At 41.2% G+C, this 21,347-nt stretch overlaps 2 protein-coding genes across 3 annotated transcripts; one reads left to right on the top strand and one right to left on the bottom strand.

The window, feature by feature from the left end:
• Positions 1-76: 76 nt before the first annotated feature.
• Positions 77-5,045, bottom strand: josd2 (Josephin domain containing 2). The gene is made up of 5 exons (XM_030750541.1): positions 4,775-5,045; positions 4,441-4,569; positions 3,517-3,642; positions 1,797-1,991; positions 77-1,540 (listed from the first exon to the last, which is right to left on the bottom strand). The coding sequence occupies exons 2-5, from the start codon at positions 4,560-4,562 to the stop codon at positions 1,435-1,437; spliced, it is 549 nt and encodes a 182-aa protein (XP_030606401.1). The 5' UTR covers positions 4,563-4,569; positions 4,775-5,045; the 3' UTR covers positions 77-1,434.
• A 3,159-nt stretch (positions 5,046-8,204) lies between these two features.
• On the top strand, positions 8,205-13,592 carry ube2s (ubiquitin-conjugating enzyme E2S). 2 transcript variants are annotated; one of them, XM_030750537.1, is made up of 5 exons: positions 8,205-8,416; positions 9,543-9,690; positions 11,752-11,942; positions 12,055-12,298; positions 12,535-13,592. In XM_030750537.1, exons 1-5 carry the CDS (start codon positions 8,414-8,416, stop codon positions 12,582-12,584), a joined length of 636 nt encoding a protein of 211 aa, XP_030606397.1. In that variant the 5' UTR covers positions 8,205-8,413; the 3' UTR covers positions 12,585-13,592. The 2 variants fall into 2 exon arrangements, with proteins under 2 accessions (XP_030606397.1, XP_030606396.1); XM_030750536.1 differs by having other exon boundaries at positions 8,206-8,416; positions 12,055-13,592.
• Positions 13,593-21,347: the final 7,755 nt, after the last annotated feature.

The following is a 21,347-nucleotide window of genomic DNA, read 5'->3' on the forward strand; positions in this document are numbered from 1 at the left end:
TCATCTTATTGACGTGCCAATGCGGTGCCAATAACACACACACACACACACACAAAGAGCACACTTTGCAAGAGATTTGTACTTAAAACAAAAGGTCAATGTTTAATATAAATAAATTCAAATATTATGCGCCTCTGAGCTTAGGTTTATGTGTAAGTTATTCACTAGTGTGCATCATAGTGCTCCTATTCTTTCAGATATGCATAGATCACTAAGAGAGACAAAACACAAATGTGGAACTTGCATACAGTCACACATCCAGTGTTTTTGCATGTTTCAGGATTAGTGCACATTTTCTTTCATGACAGAGAAGCTTCTTTACTGTTTGCATGTTCTCCCCGTGTCTGCGTGGGTTCTTTCCGGGTACTCTGGCTCCCTTCCACAGTCCAACGACATGCATGGGGTTAGGTTAACGGCAACTCTAAATTAACTGTAGGTGTGAATGCGAGTGCGAATGGTTGTCTGTTTCTATGTGTTAGCCCTGCGACAGACTCATGACCTGCCCAGGGTGTACGCTGCCTCTCGCTCTGACAGCTGGGATAGGCTCCAGCCCCCCCACCATGTGACCCTGAACTTGATAACTGGAAGGAAAAAAAGGACCGATGGAGCTTCTTTACCGTGCGGATTGTACTACATCACCACACAACTATAAGAACTACACTAAAAAGAAGCAAGAGGTACAGTAAATGGATGAAAACATGCAAAAACACTGGTGCAGTCCTTCAGTGCCTCACTGGGTGATGCCGTCACAGCTCCTGTGCCTGCATGAGTGCCGACAAACACAAACAGTGTGAACAACTCAAACTCTGCAGTGCATAGAAGGTTAATAACAAGAATGAAGGTACAGATGGTGCTCCTTCATAAGCAACACATTCTGACATGACCACTGTACACACAGTACATAACAAACTGGGACTAAGACAGCGATATCTTATGTGGCAAATTCATCTTGAATGTTTTTAGTAATCAATCATATCCAGTTACCATTACTGTAGAGTTGTTTCCATGCACAAACTGCAGTTTCCTACCAAAAAACAGTAATAGTTCAGAAATGGGATAAGACAGAAGTGCCATAAACTAGTCCACATTTGCCTCAAAACTGCACTTTTGTTAACTCTCAAGTATTAAAACCAAAGTACCAAGAACATAGTGGAGGTCGCAGATAGATGGGTCATACCCGAGCAATAACTTTTTTTCCTTCTCTTTTTTTTAGCTGTTACAATCAAGCAGTTCTTCATTTCAGGAGTAAACACCCACCTCTGCTTCTCTTTGGAATTTTTGTGTCTGTATAGATATCAAATGTATTTTAGTGCATTCCCTGAAGATTTCTTTTTAATGAGGTGTTTGTTTTTCTCTTTCAAAATATCTGTCATTTTCCCAGAGGAGTTGTTTTTTTTCCCCATGCTTTGCAAAGTTAGATCCCATCCCAAGGCATCACTTTTTCCCAGGGTTCAGCCACGACCCGTCCTCCTCGACCTCGCGCCGGACAACGAGGAGCATCTCTGCCACGTCCTGAGAAAGCTGTTCAATGAGAAATGTGCTGAAACAGAAGTAAAGAAGAAAGAAGGTTAGAAGAGGACAGGCAGCGGGCATATTACTAGAGCACAGTGTCCTAACACAAACAAACAATGAAGTACCCCCCCCCCCCCCCCCCCCCCCCCCATGTGACCAGTCATATGGTATGACTCACTCAATGAGTTCAAGCAGCACACAAAAGCCAAGTTTAGAGCTAATTTAGAACAGATCACATCCCTGCTCTGCAGAGTCTGGAAACATTGGAGATGCACATTTCTTACCGTAGCTCTGCTTCTCCCCCAATGCAGACTGGGCTCTTCAGCTTGGAGTCCAGGTTGTAGTACTGTCCGTTAACTTGCCGAACTGCGAGCCAGTGCCGCCGTCGGAGTGGGAGGGACACGATCCCCAAAGATACTCGTGATGGGACATTGAGAATAAAGCCCTGAACCTTTGACATACAAAGATTCTCAACTTCCCTGTGTTTTTGAAAAGGGGAGAAAGCAAGCATTAAATCTTCCACTTTGAGATAGTCTTACTTAAACATTTATTATGTGCAGTGCATTTCAGGGGCGTTTTCATTATGAATGACCTCAACCTGGCTAACCTACTTCTTTTCACACATAGCTGTGCTTTGGTGAGACTGTCAAATGCCTTTTATGTGCATGCCTCAGGGTTACATTGCAAGGTAGTTTAATATGAAGATTGCTTTTTTTTGGGGGGGGGGGCAAAGTATCTCTGTGCCTAAAAACAGTCTAAACAATTCCTTTTCCTTTCATTACGATGGCCTGGCACTAAGAGCTGACCTAATATTCTGGATCCCCCAGAGTGCTATGTTGCCCCCCCCACCTTTGTCTTCAATACTGTCTTAATTCTTTATGGCATAGATTCAACAAGGTGCTAGAAACATTCTTCAGAGATTTTGGTCCATATTGACATGATAGCATCACACAGTTGCTGCAGAATCTCCCGTTTCACCACATCCCAAAGGTGCTCTATACTGGTTACTGTTGAGGCCATGCGAGTACAGTGAACACACTATCATATATAAGAGCCAAGTATAAGATTATTTTAACTTTGTGACATGGTTTGTTATCCTGCTGGAAGCACCCTTTAGAAGATGGGTACACTGTGGTCATAAAGGGATGGACGTGGTCACCAACAATACTCAAGTAGGTGTGGTGTTTAAAAACCTAAAGGATGCCAAGAAAATATTCCCCCCACATCATTACACCTCCACCAACCTGAACTGGTGTTATAAGACAAGATAGATCCATGCTTTCATTCAGACCCAACCAAATGTTCCAGGAGAAATCAAGACTCAGACCAGGTGACTTTTTTCCAATCTTTTCTCCAATTTTGGTGAGCCTGTATGAACTGTAGCCTCAGTTTCCTTTTCCTAGCAGAGTGGAGCGGCACCTGGTGAGATCTTCTGCTATAGCCCATTTGCTTCAAGATTTGACACGTGTGTTCAGAGATGCTCTTCTGCATGCCTTGATTGTAAGAGGTAGTTATCTGAGTTACTGTTGCCTTCCCATCAGCTCATAGCAGTCAGGCTATTTACCTCTTACCTCTGAAATCAACAAGGCACCCAGAGAACTGCCGCTCACTGGATATTTTCTCTTTTTTAGACCATGTGGGAAAATCCCAGTAGATCAGCAGTTTCCGAAATAAACAGACCAGCCCATCTGGCACCAACCACCATGCCACTTTCAAAGTCACTTAAAATCATCTTTCTTCCTCATTCTGATGCTCGGTTTGAACTTCAGCAGATCATCTTAACAATGTCTACGTGTCTAAACGTAATGAGTTGTTGCCATGTGATTGGCTGATTGGATATTTGTATTAACAACCAGCTGAACAGGTGTACCTAATAAATCGGCCATGAGTGTAAATATAGGAGAAATAAAGGAGCAGCTAGAACAACCATCCCAGTGAAACAATACACTTTGATTTAAACACCAACACCATGAGCACAAAGACGCTGGTGGTAGGCTCACATACCTGCGTTTGTCCCACCACACCGCAGCCAACTCCCGGCTCTGTAGTGCTGCCATGATGACGTTAACGTCATAGTTTCCCGTGCCTAACACTGACCGATGTGGGTTCACTACACACTGTGGAGCCAGCCTGCCGGGAGGAAAAAAAGGCAGAGAAATCCAGTTTTATGAAAACAAAATGCTATAAGGCATCTTCTTGACAAAGCTGTTTGGATTTTTTTCCCCTTTCTTGCATATAAATATGGTCACAATCTGAGTATAACTGTCATCCCAAACAACCACAGCAATATGAATAAACTGCTCTTTTTTTTTGGGGGGGGGGGGGGGGGGGGGGGGGGGTTGTCAGAGCTGCTCTTCATGCAAATAAATGTTTGTCAAAAGCCACCAAGATCATGACTCATCTGGCCTCATGTTCAATTAAGTTAATGGCTGCTGACGTAAACAGCAGCCTCACTGAAAAACAATGGTTTCTGCTGTACGAACAGCATCACTGCTCTTTTCCCACAAAAAAAAAGTTCATGTTATATTTTCAAACAGCAATTGTATTTTTAAAAACACCCACACACGCCCAAAAAATATGAGTTGATCAACTTGAGGTTCTCTGTAAACGCAAATTTGTCACCATGAGGTGGAAGGGATGATGGCTGAATGAGGATATTCAATTACTTATGCTCGTGGTTTGATGCTCCCAGTAAAAAGCCTTGATCAATACTGCGATGATATGTGAAACCAAATATGGAAATCTGGTATTTTCAGTAAATCAAACACACCTCACTGCAGAAAAACAGCAGCGTATTTTATAGGGAAGTCTGTGTAAAGAAATTATGGCGTAACATCTGGAGTATTTGGGGTTATAAATTGGGGAAGGGGACAGTATCCTTTCACTGGACAGATTTCACACCGACACTTCACCCATTGGTTGCCCTACCGTTTGCAGATGTCGTCGGCTGTCTCTTTGGTAAACACCCGCTCCTGGAGCACGTTGTTGAGTGCATGAATTGCGCACAGCTCCAATCGTTGCTTCTCATGAAACACCTCTCCTTCGCTCATACTAAAGCTTCACAGACACACGAGAAGTCTCGTTAATTAACGGCCACGTTACAACTGCTAGCTAGCAGTATGCAGCCCAGGCTAGCGGCTGCTCGCTGTAAAAGAGGCTAAGGAAACTGGGTATAGTCCGTGTTTTTGGCTGCTAGTAGGCTGGAAAAACAGCAGCCATGTGAACTATTATTAATCAACAATAGCTAAGCGAAGCTACTGACCTGCTGATAAAGCGATTCCCCGTTTAAATGATGCTGGAGTCTGACAGCTACATCCAGAAACCGGAAGCTGAGCCCTTGTTGTTGTTTTGGTTTGTGGGGATGTTGTTGTTGTTTGTTCTGGTCCGTTTGCGTCTTTCACAGCAGCGCTGGAAGCCCCGACACTTTAACTGTTTAATTGTGCTGAACTGAGGAAAAAATAATAATAACAGGATTTACTCATCTTCAACTTAACACACACGCTTCCAGTCCGCGCCTGATCACTGCGCTGATGTTGAAGCGCCCTCTAGTGCTGAGCCTGGTTACTGCTGACTGTGGCAGTGTGGACTGCATATGTGGAAAAAAATAGTTAACTCAAATATAAATAAAAACCTAGACTCTAAGAAAAAGATAACTAACTGAAATTAATTTGTGTATCCACAAAATTAAAATAAACATAAAAATATACAGGAAATTGTGTTTTCTAATCCTGCCTGACTAGATTTTGATACATTGTTTAGTGAGACTTGGGATTTCTACGTAACTATGAGTCATCTGCCTTCAAAAGCTCTTTCTGTTATAATATCTGTTCTGAAACTGTGGACTGTGATGTTTGCAGATGACATTGTGAGCTGCAGTGAGAGTAGGGAACAGGTGGATGAGACCCTGGAGTGGTGGAGGTATGCTCTGGAGAGAAGAAAGTGAGTAGAAGCAAGACAGAATACATGTGTGTGAATGGGAAGCAGGGGGAAAGGTGAAGTTTCAAGGAGTAGAGGTAGTGAAGTCGTATGAGTTCAAAAACCTGGCATCAACCATCCAATGCATCTGACAGTGCACGAGAGAGGGGAAGAAGGGACTGCAGGCAGGGTGGAGATGAGTGTCAGGAGTGATTTGAGACAGAAGGATAGCAGCAAGCGTTACAGGGAAGGTTTACAAGATCACAGTGAGACCTGCTATGATGTATGGTTTGGAGACAGTGGCACTGTCAAAAAGATAGGAGGCAGAGCTGGACGTGGCAGAGCTGAAGATGCTCATATTCAGCTCTGCCACGTCCAGCTCTGCCTCCTATCTTTTTGACAGTGCCAGAGCTGAAGATGCTCATATTTTCATTGGTAGTGACCAGGAGGAACAAGATTAGGAATTAGTGCATCAGAGGGACAGCGGTTTGGTGACAGAGTTAGAGAGGCAAGGCTGATATGGTATGGACATGTGTAGAGGAGGGATAGTGGATGTGGAAGATGGAACTGCCAGGCAGGAGGAAAAGAGGAAGAGCACAGAGAAGATTCATGGATGTAGTGAAGGAGGACATGCAGAGATCTAATGGATCTAAACATTTTCAAACAATTAAAGCTAAACTGAAACAAGCAAATCCACTCTGAAAACTGAATAAACTAAACTGTAACAAAAACAAATCTAAATTAAAAAAAATTAAAAAACTAATTAGAAAATACAAAACTGTAATAATTTATGTTTCTGGTAATAGAAAAAAGACAAAAAAATACATGTTTCACTTAGTTGGGTTTTTTTCCTGACACACTTTTTTGGTTTTCTATTTATTAGTTTTATTTTATTTTGTTTCCATTAATCAGTTTAGTTTCAGTTAGTTTTCAGAATTTTTTTTTTTTTGTTATTGTTTGTATTATTTAGTTTTAGTGTTTTAGTTTCTGTGTTATTTTATTTTTCTTATTATGATATTAGTGGTCTTTGCAAGATTGTAAGATTTAAGAAGTTCAGCACATCCCAATAGTATAGAGCACCTGATCATCACGCAGACGTCCCAGTCTCAGGGAGGCTTTTTTCCTGCATTTAAAAACCACCAAGAGGTTTCAGCCTTCCACCAAAGGAAAAAATAAATAAATATAACAGAGTGAGTTTAAGTTACTCAATCTAAATGCATTTTTCTTATTAAATGCCCCCCGCCCCAAAATACCCTAATATTAACTATCTGCAGACCAGCTGTGGTCACCTCCCAGTGGCCCACCTTTCAGCCAGGAAAAAAAACAACCCAGATGCACCAAAGCCTCCTCTGGCTGCTTATTGTGATGAATTTAACCAGTCGTCTCTTGGGTTTAAAGAGAAAATTAGAAAACAACCAGTGAGCAGCAGTTCTCTGAGTGAAAATACCTTGTTGATGTCAGAGGTTGGAGGCGAATGACCAGACTGTTTCGAGCTGATAGGAAGGCAACAGTAACTCAAATAAACCACTTGTTACAACCAAAGCATGCAGAAGAGCATCTCTTTGCGCACAACACATCAAACCTTAAAAATACAGGGCTACAGCAGCAGCAGAGGACCACACTGGGTGCCACTCCTGTCAGCTAACGGCAGGAAACTGAGGCCACAATTCATGCAGGCTCACCAAAATTGTACAATAGAAGACTGGAAAAATGTTGGCTGGTTTGATGAGTCTCAATTTATGCTGTGACATTAAACATGAAAGCATGGACCCAGCCTGCCTTGCAATGGTTCAGGCTGCTTCTGCTGGTGTAACGGTGTGGGGCATATTTTCTTGGCACACTTTTAGTACCAACTGAGCATTGTTTAAGCACCACAGGCTACTTGAGTATTCTTGACCTTGTCCATACCTTTATGACTACAGTGTACCCATTTTCTGATGTCTGCTTCCAGCAGGATAACACACCATGTCACAAAGCTCAGATCATTTTAAACTTGTTTCTTGAAAATGACAGTGAGTTCACTGTACTCAAATGGGCTCTACAGTCACCAGATTTTGATCCAACAAAGCACCTTTGTGATGTGGTGGAACAGGAGATTCTCCTCATGTATTTGCACTTGACAAATCTGCAGGAACTGTGTGATGCTGTCATGTCAATATGAACTAAAATATCTTAAGAATGTTTCCAGCACCGTGTTGAATCTACACCATGAAGATTTAAAGCAGTTCTAAAGGTTAAAAGGGATCCAACACAATACCAAAAAGGTGTAGGCTACTTCATAAAGTCTCTGGTGAGTAGACATTGTGTTGTTATTTTTTGGTAGTGTATTGCCCAGTCACGCTTCTATCCTGCAGGAATACTATGAAAAAAGTCTCAGACTTCACTGTAATACCAGTGTCATTTTTTGTGCATGAGTGTGATTTGAGTCACTCCTTGCACTGTCAAATAAAGTGCACTAAATTAAACATTAAAAAAAAAAAACTGATAGAAAGTAAAAGAAAGTGGCAACTCATCAAATCAAATACTCTCCTAGTGAATAATTTAGTATGGCTGGTGTAAGCAGTGGGCATTTCTTAATACTAGTGTTCAATGTACCCGATATATATTTTCAGTATTGATCGGGCTGTGAGTTTTTCAAACGGACCTATCAAAGGGTTGTATCAGCGGTATTATTGACTCTGTGCAGCTGATAGGGCTTCCATCGTGACGCAGAAACAGCGGTGCATTCCGATTGGGTCTTCTCTTCTGACGTTTCACATCAGTAAGCTGCTCATTGGTCTGTGCTTTTAGGTTCAACTGAGGATCATATTTTTGTTCCTGTGTCAACGTAGAGAAGAAAAGAAGAACAGCAATCAGTAGCCAGACCCGGCTAAGTTTTCATCGAAGATAGTTTTTTTTTTTCTCAACCCAAGACTCTGTTAGAAAAGCCTCTTTATATCTGACATCAGCCAGACAACCACCGCCCTAGCAGAGCTCCTTTTTGAAGATGGTAAGACTAACCTTTTAGCTAACGGCTAACGGGAGACGCTGCTAGCTCGAATTTAGCAGCCGAGTATTTTTATTTTATTTATTTATTTATTTTTGATGGGGGGTTGTGTCTGTTAGTCATCATATATATATATATATATATATATTCATGTAATTAATAAGTACCTTTATACACGATAGTAACTATGAACACTAAACCACCAAGCTTCTTCAACACGAACTCAAACGAGACGTTGGCTAGGCTAGTTATGCTAACGGTAACGTAAAGTTAACATTATTAGCTGCGACTGGATAACAGGTTACACAGTTATCTAACTGTTCAGCGTACTTAAAATCGATCACATAACTCGTCTGACATTAGTGGGGATGCTTAACGTGGTGTGGGGGTCCGCTGGCTTGAAGATGAAACCGTAGCTCTCCCAAAGGAGCTCAAGCTTGTGTTCATTACGTAAATCCGTGTTAAAATTAGGAAGATGATGACAAACGAGAGCAGATAACACAGAAAAACGTGTGCAAAATAACATTATTAAAACCGTGTGGGAGGAAATCATTAAACCCAGACAGAAAATTTGCTTAATTGTGTGATGAATCGATGCCCATATAATATCTTAAGTTGAGTTGATCATTTAAGTTTTTGGTTACTCATATACTGTATTAAAGAGAGAGTGACCACACACCACATACCGTCCCATAGTTTTGTAAGCTGTAGTTTACAAAAGTAAACACGTGGCTGGGATTCCTACCAAGGTTTTTGTATTAAGCTTAAACCAGGTGTGAAATAAATATTTGAGTAGATTAAAATACAAATAAAAACTAGGTTGAAAATAAAAGCAGGACTAATTAAAATAAATTAAAAAATATAGAGGAAATAACCTTAGTTTTAGCCAGGTTGGTTAAAATTTGTCAACAGAAACTACCTGATGAAGCTGTTGGGATCCGGTCATCCTATATTTATTCCTTTTTCCAGCTGCATTAGGTAATGTGCTCTAAATGAAAAGTTTGCCGTTAGTAGTATCTGAGTTTTGGCTTGTGCATTTGACCTCATTTCCTCATCCTTAGTCAGTGAGAGTACAGCTTGATCATTTCTCTCAGCATTGTGGCTAAACCATTGTTATGTCTCTCTCCAGAACTCCAATGTGGAGAATTTGCCCCCTCATGTTCTTCGCTTGGTCTACAAAGAGGTTTCAGCTTTAGCAGCAGATCCACCTGAGGGTATCAAGATTTATCCCAGCGAAGAGGACATAACAGAACTTCACACAGCCATAGAGGGACCAGGTAAGGATTGTGATATGGTGTCATTCCAACAGCGCTGACAGTAAACTCATCATATGAATTTGCTGTATGGTCTTTAGACTCTCACAAGTTTCTCTGTCATCTGTAGTTTGAACCAAATTTGGGGGTTTGTCCTAACTCAGAATATATTTTATCTTAAAAGATCAATAAAGAACATTTCATATTTCATCACATAGACAAACTGTCAGGGAGCAATGAATGGATTCCTGAGTAGATCTTGAAGATGAATCTAAAAATACATAATAATTCTATTACTTCTGTTCTTGAGTAGCTAATGTGTACATTTATTTTCAAACTAAAAGTTACTCAGTGATTAAAATGGCCCCGGAATTCTCCTTGTAATGTCAGTATTTACTGGAAGAAACATTATCCACCTTGCTAAGTTAGCTAACTAAGGGTTTTTTTGTGTGTGTGTTCTTAAATGTATTATCTCTCAGGGTTTTTCCTGCATATAAAGATTTCTAGGTTTCTAACAATATTTTAACTTTTTTTTTTTTTTTTTTGGTTAGATTTAATTTACATCAACATAACATACAGTACATTCATGTTTTTCAAAAGGCCAAGAATAACAGGTAAATTCAGATTTCTGTTAAGGTGACACAGACTCATTGCCTTCACTGTATGCCACCAAGTTGCGCTCGTGTGTGTGTAGTCATGAATATCCAGAAAAAATCCTGGTCTCTGTGTCATGCACGAGCAAACTGTGTACTTAAAGTATGTTAGTTACTTCATCTTCAGAAAAACAGCTTCATACTCTAATATTTAAAAGCTGAGAGCTGCTTATTGATAACCAACTTTGAATTATCAGCTTAAGGTAATGACACGACTGGTGATGGCTGACCTGAGTCACCTGTCTGCTCCATGATGTTTAGGTATTTTGTGGTTAACTATTCAAGCTTAAATGGAAGCCATCAGCTTCATTAAGCCTCTTCCTTTTTGTTCTATAATTTAGTTGTTGTACCCTTAACTCATAGAATAATAATTCCTCAAAACCTGTTTTGCATTTTTTTTTCCCTCCTCGTGGATGCTTCAAAATTTATGTTGTTGTGTAATGACTTAAATTATGGATTTTGTGGGTGTTGCTAATGTCGTGTGAGACACATAACCCACTTGAACCACACAGTCAATAATGTCCGTGATATCTTGCCACTCTGCACTCTTTGCTTCAGACGTTGTTATTTTTAAGTAGGCCCTGAAGAGCCAGACACTTGTCCACATTTTCTACTCCTCCACAGAGCGCCGTCTCTGCATTGGTTTCATTTATTAGCTACTGACATTTAGTATTTATATCTGATTTTAGATCAGGTCATGAATTCATTATGCTCAAGTGGCAGTACAGTATGATTTATAATGTCACACGTTAATTTCGGTGCGTCGTAGGAAACGTGGTTGAAACGGTGGCGTTACCTCCTGCTCACAGCGTGACAGCAAAAACTGAACCGTACACGTACAGATGTTAATTTTTTCCAGCCAGATCACCTTTTTCAAATGAGAAATATAATCAGATTATTATAATAAAGAAGTTAAATGTTTGTTTGTTTGTTTGTTTTCAAATTATTTATTTACCAACAATAGCTGATTGAAAACTGATTTGGTCACAAAATGGGTGGGAACTGACAGCAACACGATGTCCTCTCAACATACTCAAAGCACAGTTAATGGAGTTTAATCTTTAAAAATTAAACGCCTTTAATCTCTTTATATAGTTGTAAATTCTTATTTATTTGTTGCACTTAGTGTACTCTGTGTGTGAACTGTCACAAACACGGCTTTTTCTTCTGATGTCTGTATTATAAACCTGCAGTGTGATCAGATCATGTAAGTCAGCAAGGTAGGAAATGGATTTAAGAGCAAGAGATCAGGATTTCAAGTATTTGAAGTGATCTTTGATGTGCTCTATGACTTGGATGCACTGAACGTGTTTTGTCAGAGGACTCAGTTGCAGCTTTGTGACCCTCTTTTTTTTTCTTTTTTTTTTCCTGCATGGAGTTTGGCAAAGTCAGGACACAATGTTCATGTGATGAATTCTTTATACTTCAACAGAGGGAACTCCATTTGCTGGCGGCATTTTCCGAATGCGTCTGGTCCTCGGGAAGGACTTCCCTGCGGGTCCACCCAAGGGGTATTTCCTGACCAAGATTTTTCACCCCAACGTGGGTCATAAGGGAGAGATCTGTGTCAACGTGCTGAAGAGGGACTGGAAGGCAGAACTTGGCCTCAGACATGTCTTATTGGTAAGAATGATGATAGGTGTGGACTTTTTTTTTTTTCCTCCGGGGGGGGGGGGGTGTCCACTTGTGTTGGTGGCATTAATTTCACATTTGTCTTTCCTTTATTTTCCTACAGACAATCAAGTGTCTTTTAATCCATCCGAACCCAGAATCGGCTCTGAACGAAGAGGCTGGCCGCTTGCTGTTAGAGGACTATGCAGAATACGAGTCCCGGGCCCGCCTGCTCACAGAGATCCACGCCATGGGCGGCACCTCTGGGGCACCTCAGGACCCTAATGACGGCCCTCAGCCAAAGAAGCACGCAGGCGACCCGATGAAGAGAGCGGGACCCAGTGCGGCATCTGTGCCAGCAGCTCTGGGTAATGGAGCTAATGGAGCCAGCACCACCACCAGCAATAGCAACAGTAGTAGTAGTAGTAGCACTAATAATGTAGCAGGGAAAAAGAAAGCAGATAAAAAGCGTGCATTGAGGCGACTTTAATACCTCAGTGGGTGTGTGCATGTGTTTGTGTGAATGTGAGAGAGTAAATTTAAATATTGAAGTATACTGATTATGTTTTTTGTTCCCTTTGACTCTTTATACCCTCAAATCCAGACTCTGTTTTTCCACCAGTTTGGCTTATCCTGTTGGTATCACAGGTTTAATTCTTTCCATACCTGAAGACGGTGAGAAATTTTCTTTTTTGAGATGAAATAATACACTTTCAGTGTAAAAAAAAAAAAAACTAAAAAAAAAAAAAAATGCCGTCAGTTGTGCTTTTCCTTTGGCCTACTGTGAATGAATGACACTTAATGAGATTCACTGTGCAAAACATGGCCTCTGATGTGTGTCCATTATTGAGATATAGCTCCTGTCCTCTCAGACTTAATAGCAGCCATTTTTAAAGTGTTTCTTGGTAAAAGCAGCTGTGATGGTACTGTGTACTGCACAGCCTGACTCATTGTTGAGTCTAAACCAAGATGTTACCTTAAAGTCAGGTTTTTAAATTCAGCTCAAAGGTAATAATGGAAAGAAGCCCCTAAAATTATGCAACGTTCAAATTGTATTTTTCATATTGTGATTCGAATGAGGTAAAGGTGTAAAGGTATGGAGCGTTTCAAGTATAGAAAGTCTGTTAATTTTTTTTTTTTTTCTTTTCTAAAACTGTTTCACTGACGAGTATTTTCAAAAGCTGTTTTTAATTGACATAATATTCAGCTGTCTCGTGGTTGTGTGTGAAGATGTAGCTCAGTGGCTGTAAGGGAACAGGGTAGATTGCAACTTTTTATATACATTAAAAAAAAAAAAAAATCATCTGTTCTCTGTATTTAAGCATACTGTGGTGTGACTCGCTTCAACTACCCCTGCTTCCTTACAAAGCAGTATGTGCTCTCAGATACACTGCACTCTGACCAGCCGTGTGGGTACCAGAGACGACACCTGGCTAGTTTGAAAGAAATTGTCCCTCCATTCGTGGCAACTGCAGGGTTTCTTGGGCAGATTTTCTTTGTTCTTAAATGCATGCGGGGCCTACATTTCCCAAGGAAACACACTGAAGCGCTGTTTTAATTTGGATGGAAAAGGTGCCTCTGAAACTCCTGTTACTGTGCAGACTGTTTGGCTGGATATTTTGTGTCCATTTTAAATTATTTAAATTAATAAAATGTTGAAATACCAGACGTGAAATGGAAAATCGACTCCTGTTTGCACTTTTATTTTGTTCTGTTCCATCGAATTAATGCTGAGAACCATTAATGAGGCTTTTCCAGTGAAGTGTATTAGAGGTTCATTTTGTTTATAGTGGTCACCTGTTCTGCACTGATGGAATAACGATTATGAGGAAAACGAATAATTGCATCCACCCCAGCAAACCAGTGAGCCGAAGTGCACCCGTTAGAGCGTCATTGGACCATCTAATGAAGGGCTCCACTGGCCTCTGCTGCCAACATGCAGCAGCCCACCCACCTGTGTAGAAATAGCATCCTGCTGTGCAGGTAATTATCAGACCCTTCTTAGCCACCTGGGGCTCCATATAACCCTTTACACCTTCTCCAAGACCCGTTTTGGAAGTGCTTACCTCCTTCAACACCTGGCATAAACCTCCACTGCACTCCCCTATTGGTGTGAAAGCCCACACCCTGCTGTTAATCATTAATAGAAACAAAATTTCACTGGATATTTTGATTGTGCGTGTGTGTGTTATATGTCTGGGTTGGGTACATGATTGCATGCTGGTGTTTCTGTGACATACGCATGACTCATCCTGTAGGCCTGATGTGCAGTCAATGATTTCATTTATTGGGAGCACAATCCTCAGTTTAAAAAAAAAAAAAATCAGTGAACCCCCCCCCCAAAAAAAAAAAAAAAAAAAAAAACTGTTTAATTCATGTGCTGTTGATCTCAGAGGATCGTGAGGAGGCAGTGGGCAGGGACGGCACAAACGCGAGCCAACTTGATCTCTTAAGATCTAACATTACCTTTCATCCTCTCTCTCTTTTTTTTTCTGGATTTCCACCTGCCCCGCTCGTCCTACACTCAGAAAAATCAAGACTTGTCAGTGTAGGTTTGAGTCTAATTGACAGTTTCGTTCACGCTTCAGTGTTAAGGCTTTTGCGCCAGTCCTCTCCCCTTCCCCGTTTTCATCGCTTTCATAATTGCCACCAACATAATGACACAGTTGCTGTGGCAACCGTGTCTCTCTCTCTTTTCTCTCTCTTTCTCGCGCGCGCACTCTCACACGCTTTGGATCTTCCGCTCAATTTACCGGCTGCTTTCAAAATTTGTAAGTTTTCTCCCATTTTTTGTACAGTTCTAGTTTAAAAAAAAAAAAAATAACAAAACAAACTTATTCTCAAAGAAGAGCAGTCAAATCTCTGGTCGGCATTGTTTTTTTTTTTTTGGTTTTTTTTCAAATAAGAGCCAGTAAAATGTACACAGGCCTTCGGGGATCACTCGATTAAAGATGGAAATTAAATGGAGGCGAGTAAAGATGAATGCCACCAGTTGAATGGGCCTAATGACAAGCAGCGCTGAGCGGAGCGCGGAGTCTCATCAGCACCAGTCTGAACGACCAATCACAGCGCTCCCCCGCTGCTGGACCTCCGTGAGGCCAGTCGCAGTTTAGGCGGTGTACTCTATAGGCTGTCGCGTGGAAATGATCAACTGAACCAGTCTCAGTCAGTTTCTTGATGGAGAAAGCGAACCTGGCGGATATTTTCTTGGTGAAAAGTTTCACATTTTGCGCATCTGACATCTGAATCCGACTACTTGCGTGCTGTCCGGGGTATTTACTCTGGAGGGTAATTTTTGCCGCACACCAGGCGGAAATTTCCGACATAGTGTATAGATGAAGTGCTTTGTCAGAAGTCTCAAAAAATTTTACACTAAAAAAAATTCCGTAAAAAATGGAAATTGTCCTGGTAATTTTCTGCCAGGACATTTTCCCTTTTTCAACTCTAAATTCCGTTTATTTACAGTATATATTTTGTACAATTAAGGGATACTTCCGTTAATAGTAAAATGTAAAATCCTGTTTATACTACCATTAACAGGCAGTTCCTTGCATGTTAACTCGTTAAATGTACTTCTTTATATCTTTAAAAATACATTTCTAGATAATTGCAACCTATCCAGCATTTGTTCAAAAAAATCTTCATCTTTGTTATTATCTGTATTGAGTAAACAACAACACTGGTACACTTAATAACTTGAACATTTAATATTAAACATCCCTTTATATTCTGCAACTCAAAATCTATACAAAACTACATCCATCCACCTCTAGACTAATGTAATGTCTCATGATAAAATTCCTAAACAACCAATTCATGAATAAAAGAACTCAGTCTTTATCATTTTTTTTGCATTTTTATTTTCCTGAAATCAGTTTTTCCTCATGTAAATGTGTTCACATACATGCATTTAAGTGGCTTCAAAGTGTTTGTTTTTTTCAAACAGGATACCTGACAAACACTGACTTACATTTTAATGAACAATAGGCAGAATATGTTTAAGCTAGAATCACTACATTGCATTTTACAACAGGCCTACAGCTAAGTGACAGTTTACATCACGTATGTCCACTCATGATACAGTCAAAACCACCAAATTGACCAACAAATTGCTTTCACTTCATCACTGAGTGAACATTTGTCCTAGATTAAACCTGTAGGGTCTTCACCTTACAGTATACAGTGCCTTGCGACAGCATTTGTTGACTGCTGACTGGTGGAATATGAATAAAACTGAGTAGGTCTAAAGGTGTTTCTGGAATTTGGATTTATTAGAGCAGGCCACATTGATATCCACAGCCCTGTCAGATGATCAGGCTTTTTCTTCATCTGCTGAGACCAGCTGCACTGGATCACCACTAGGGTTTAATATTTTTCCCGAAAATGACATGAATCAAATCCCGGGAAAAGACGAGCCATTTCCCGGGAATCCCGGGAAAAAGTTTTTTTTTTTATTTTTATTTTAATTAGGCCTTCTGTAGCCTGTGTCGGGATTAACCTATTTTGATATTGTAGAGGTAGCTTTCCAGCTATGTCCTGTTATGTCCAGTAGGGGGCAACGTTGGCTTGATTAATGCAATAAAACCTACATCTCGGCATTCGAGTGCTCGAGCTATGCGGTGTTGTATTGTTCCTCAACGCTCCCTTAACAAATATAATTTGAATATTCCTGCATTGTACATGGAATTATACCAAGCTATTTACAATTGCTGGTGCAAAACAATACGGTTCATCTCCACACAGCATTGATAAAGGCTCAGCTACTTGCGCTGCCCACAATGCACACCGTTCCACCGGTGGAACGCTGTAATAGTCATTGAAAAGTTAACTACCGTACTACACTATAATATGACAAAACACAGGGCCTTGAGTAATGCACTACGACTTGGTCATTGCCATTCTGGCAACAGCAAATTTATAACGCCGTGTCTGAGGGTTAAAGTAGGTTCGTTGTGAATCGTCTTTTGAAAAACTGGCCAATCCTTATAGCCTAAAAAATATACATTTTACTCAACTCCATTTTAAAAGTGAAATATGTTAAAGTAATTCATGATACTTTTTTTATCACACATTAGGCCCGTATCCTAATTCATGATTGTAAGTAAGCGGCTGCAAACGAGGAAAAGAAACACTCGAAGTTAAACAGATATTTCTTTATTGTTCAGGGCAGGCATATTTTATAGGCTATATAATGCGACTTTTTTCCCGGTTTCCCGTCTTAACGTTTCGCGGGAAATGGGAAATGGTTCTGATCGCATTTCCAGGGAATCCAGGTGTTACACCAAATTCTGCGACCCATCATATTCTGCGACCACAGGGGGCGATAGCGTACATCCCTCTGCATGTACGTGCTGAGTACGAGCAAGAAGGACACTATTTACGTAAACTGTGTAAGCACCAAAACAGGAGATTGTAAACCTTACGGAATATTATTTCGTTCGCATTGACGAAAGAAATGCGTTTTTTTTATTTGACATTGAACACAGCTGGACGGACCGTTGCATTGAATGCTTTTATTCTATCTTTTGAAATACATAAACCCACTACTACCCATCCTTCAATAAATTGGTAAACGATAAATAAATGTTTCCAAGCACTTTTTTGGGAAGGGGTTCAAACGATTTATAAGATTTTCTGCCACCCAGCTCAGCTCTCATTCAGCACGTACATGCAGAGGGATGTACGCTATCACCCCCTGTGGTCACAGAATATGATGGGTCGCAGAATTTGGTGTAACACCTGTTCCCGGGATTAAACCCTAATCACCACCAAAGACGACCTTGTGCATATCTGACACACCAACCAGCATCTGACAGAAGAGCATTTAAATGTGCTGGGATGTGGCAAAGTTACAGATAAAAGTGAATTTACTCGATTTGTTTTGTTAGCTCTTGCTTTTTCAAAGATAATAAGGAGCAAACAATGTGCAAAGCACCATCAGTGCTTGTGGTCAGAATGACCACTCGCTCTCACGCCCTCACTGCTCCAATTGATTGCCACAAACACACACAGTGCTGTCCAGTCCCCCTTCTCCTCTTAGTCATTTACCTCATAAACAACCACAGTGATGGAGGACACATACCTGTTGGAGAGATTCATATTCATATATATTCATAAAAGCTCGAGCTGTGGCCGGGTGGGGTGATTGAGTGAAGCAGTGATGGGTGTGATAGCGAGACAGTCAGCCAGGTTCATTCCTTCATGCCTGTACAGTTTTGGCGTGGTTACGGCCAACAGTAGCCAAACTGAAATATAAATTAAAGTTGACTTTTGCTGGCAATCTCTCCCTTTCAACGTCCTGACAGATGCTGCCGTATCAAGATTAACATGGAAGTGCATGGCCTTAAATTAAAAACTTTTGCAAAATCTCGAAAAAGTAACTCAGTAACTCACAAAAATGCATCTTTTTTTTCCTCCCATGTTCCTTTTTCCTCCCATGTTTCTTGCGGGGTTCCGTACAAAAGTAACTCGGGATCTCGCAAAAGTTTTGCAAGGTATCGCAAAAGTAACTCGGGATTGCGCAAAACGTTTTTGTTTTTTGTTTTTTTTTACCTCCAATGTTTTTTTTTTGGCTCCCATATCCCTTACGGTTCCGTATTCTCCAGCTTCAGAGTCCAAAGTCCAAATGTAGCCTGTCAGTGTAGTTGCTTGCCTCCCACTAACTTTTCCCTACTTTTGGGGTTCTTGCTCCCACAATGCATTGCAGTAGTCACGAAAAACCCCTGTAAATGACTAATACGGAAAATTCCTTCATATTTATACAGTACTTTGTCCTGTATTTTTACGGAATTTTTTTTTACAGTGCAGAACATCTCGTTGTTCACCGACTCCCCCCCCCGCTCGCGTTTTCTTTTTTTTTCTCCGTCTTTCCGCTGTCATGATGGATTATCAATAGCCTGATGGAGACACAACAAGAGCGATCCAGATTTGCCGCACTTCTAAAACACACGGACAATTAAAACAGGTGGCACATCCAGCAACAGTTCAAGCTGTCCTCATCATCTTCTGCTACAATAACAGGCTGCCATCTGAGAAACCGCTGAGATACAGTGCGCAGGCTCTCCCAGCGCTCCTCTCCGGCATCAAACCCCAGAGCAGCGCACAGGTAAGACACGACATTATGCACCTTTTATTAATGCAACGCCAATTACGGAATTGCAGTCAAGGCTGATTGATACATCCTCTGTGTGTTTCTGAGTGCATGAAAATTGAGTTTGGCATCAGTTTAGGCGCATCAGCTGTCCTGGAGGCTGTCAAACAAAAACATTTGAATGAAAGCTGCGCCACAGAAACATCTGTAGGCTTTATTCTGCGAAGACCTGTTTTTTTTTCTTTTCCTATAACGCAATCACTTTAATCGACAAGTGGCGGCACACTGCGACATTATAAACATATTGATATTAAGAACACTGATATCACACGCACACACCGACTCATCCAGCCGGACTACACACACACGGGCACCGATACACCCACGCACTCTTAGCCTACTGATAGATGCAAGTCATGTCCATAACCCGCATGCTTGTTCACTGCAAGTTGCAACTTATTAACATAATGAAGGATGTAGTGTAGTCTGTGGAGTTCATGTCCAAAATCGATTGTCTGATGCAGAGTCATTGCGCAGCATATATATATTCACTGATAAGACCAAAAGTAGCTCCGCGCGGCTTTCGCTGCAATTGGACGTTTTTTTTTTTGTTGTTGTTGTCTTTTTTTTTTTTTTTTTTTTTTGCGCACACACGACTTATTTGCGCGATTTCTTTTCCCCTCTTCACAGATTCACATCGGAGCGCGTTTTGCAATAGCGCGTCTAAAGAGAGATTGAGAGAGAGAGAAAAAAGGAAAAGTGGCCATTTTGTTTCATTTTCAACAAACACCTGTTGAAATGATTGCATGCCCAGGCGTTTGCACAGCTCGGCAGCCTCCTGCAGTTAAAGTAACGGGGCTCTTTGGTTCGTTTGCTTTGACACAATCACTTGCAAATCCAGGAATTTGGATTTGCAAGTGATTGGGTTGTTCTCCCTCCAGTGGCCATGCAACTCAGGGCTGGCTGCATTTTCACACATGTGAATGTGTGCACTTCACCCCTTTTGGTACAGCTCTCTCTCCCTCTCTGCTGCATTGCTTCAGCACCACAGTATGTAGACATCTAGAGGATAACATTTACTGGATAATAGCAGTTTTTGGCCACAGATGGACTGGCCTTGTGCAGTTTGAATACATAAAAGTTGAAATTTTCCACCGCCGGCATCTGCACATTTAGCAGGAGTGGTTTAATGATTTGGTCAGAAAATCCTCACGAAGTGAAAGGAGTGAGAGCAGAGCGCAGACAATATGGTGATGGAAGAGTTGGTCAGCGTTCGCCGGACGACAGTGCAAGGCATCAGTGTCATCTTGTTGAGAAGGAGACGTGCAGATGTGACTTTGAAATCTGGTTTGGCTAATGGGTGTAGATTGGATTCTACCTCCCTTCTCTTTCACTGCCTCTTTCACTCACACACAGACAGAGCTGCAGTGCTATTCTGAGAGAGTTAGCTGCCTCAACCCACGCACAGAATCTGAGAAAGAGAGAAAGGCAGAATGAGGGAGAAGGAGGGAGCAAGAGGAATAAAGGAGAGAGGCAGAGACCAACTACAAGGAGGTTTACAGAATGCCGACTATAGTCTCTCACATGCACACATGTACACACTCGCACAAAGCCTTTTTACAGTTTCAAATTCTGTCCCTTTCACTGTTCTAACAGCGGTTGATTTGCAGTCTTGATTAGCACTTCTCCTCTTGCGTGTGGCATGGACTGTGTTTGCAGATCTGTTTGGTGGTGCTGTTTGTGTGATGTGCTGTGTTGTATTGGTAAGTGCTGGGAGAAATGTACTTGATTCTGTGCCACCCACACACCGCCCTCCCACTCATGGTCGTCTCTGCATCTATACCTCTGGCTCTTCCCGCTCGCCACAATCTCTTTGCTCATTTAAATCCCTACCCTGCATTTATCCCTCTGCTCCCGTTCTCTATCATTGGCTTTTCAGGAGAGTGTTCCTCCTGCAACCAAATAGGCACACTATCACACACACACACACACACACACACACAGGCATGCATGCAGCTTTCCAAAAACGCACATAGTGCATTTAATAAAAATAACTGTCGTTTTTTGCACCTAAAATGAAAACACACACACTCACAAAGAGGGTAAATAAGTGAGGAGAAGAGGTTGCCGAGCTGATTTCTAATCTAATGTCTCTCATTTGTATTACAGTGAACATTCGGCCAGCGCTTTCCAGATTTGATTGTCGGTATATAAACCCGAAGACAGTTGTGGAAATCGAGCAGAACGCTTAGAAACGACAAGAGGAAAAATTCACCCGGAGAACTCTTTTGGAACATTAGTCAGTGGGAGAGCTGCTGCTTCGTGTT

Source organism: Archocentrus centrarchus, chromosome 16 (assembly GCF_007364275.1).
Source record: "Archocentrus centrarchus isolate MPI-CPG fArcCen1 chromosome 16, fArcCen1, whole genome shotgun sequence".
In the NCBI taxonomy this organism is placed as follows: Eukaryota; Metazoa; Chordata; class Actinopteri; order Cichliformes; family Cichlidae; genus Archocentrus; species Archocentrus centrarchus.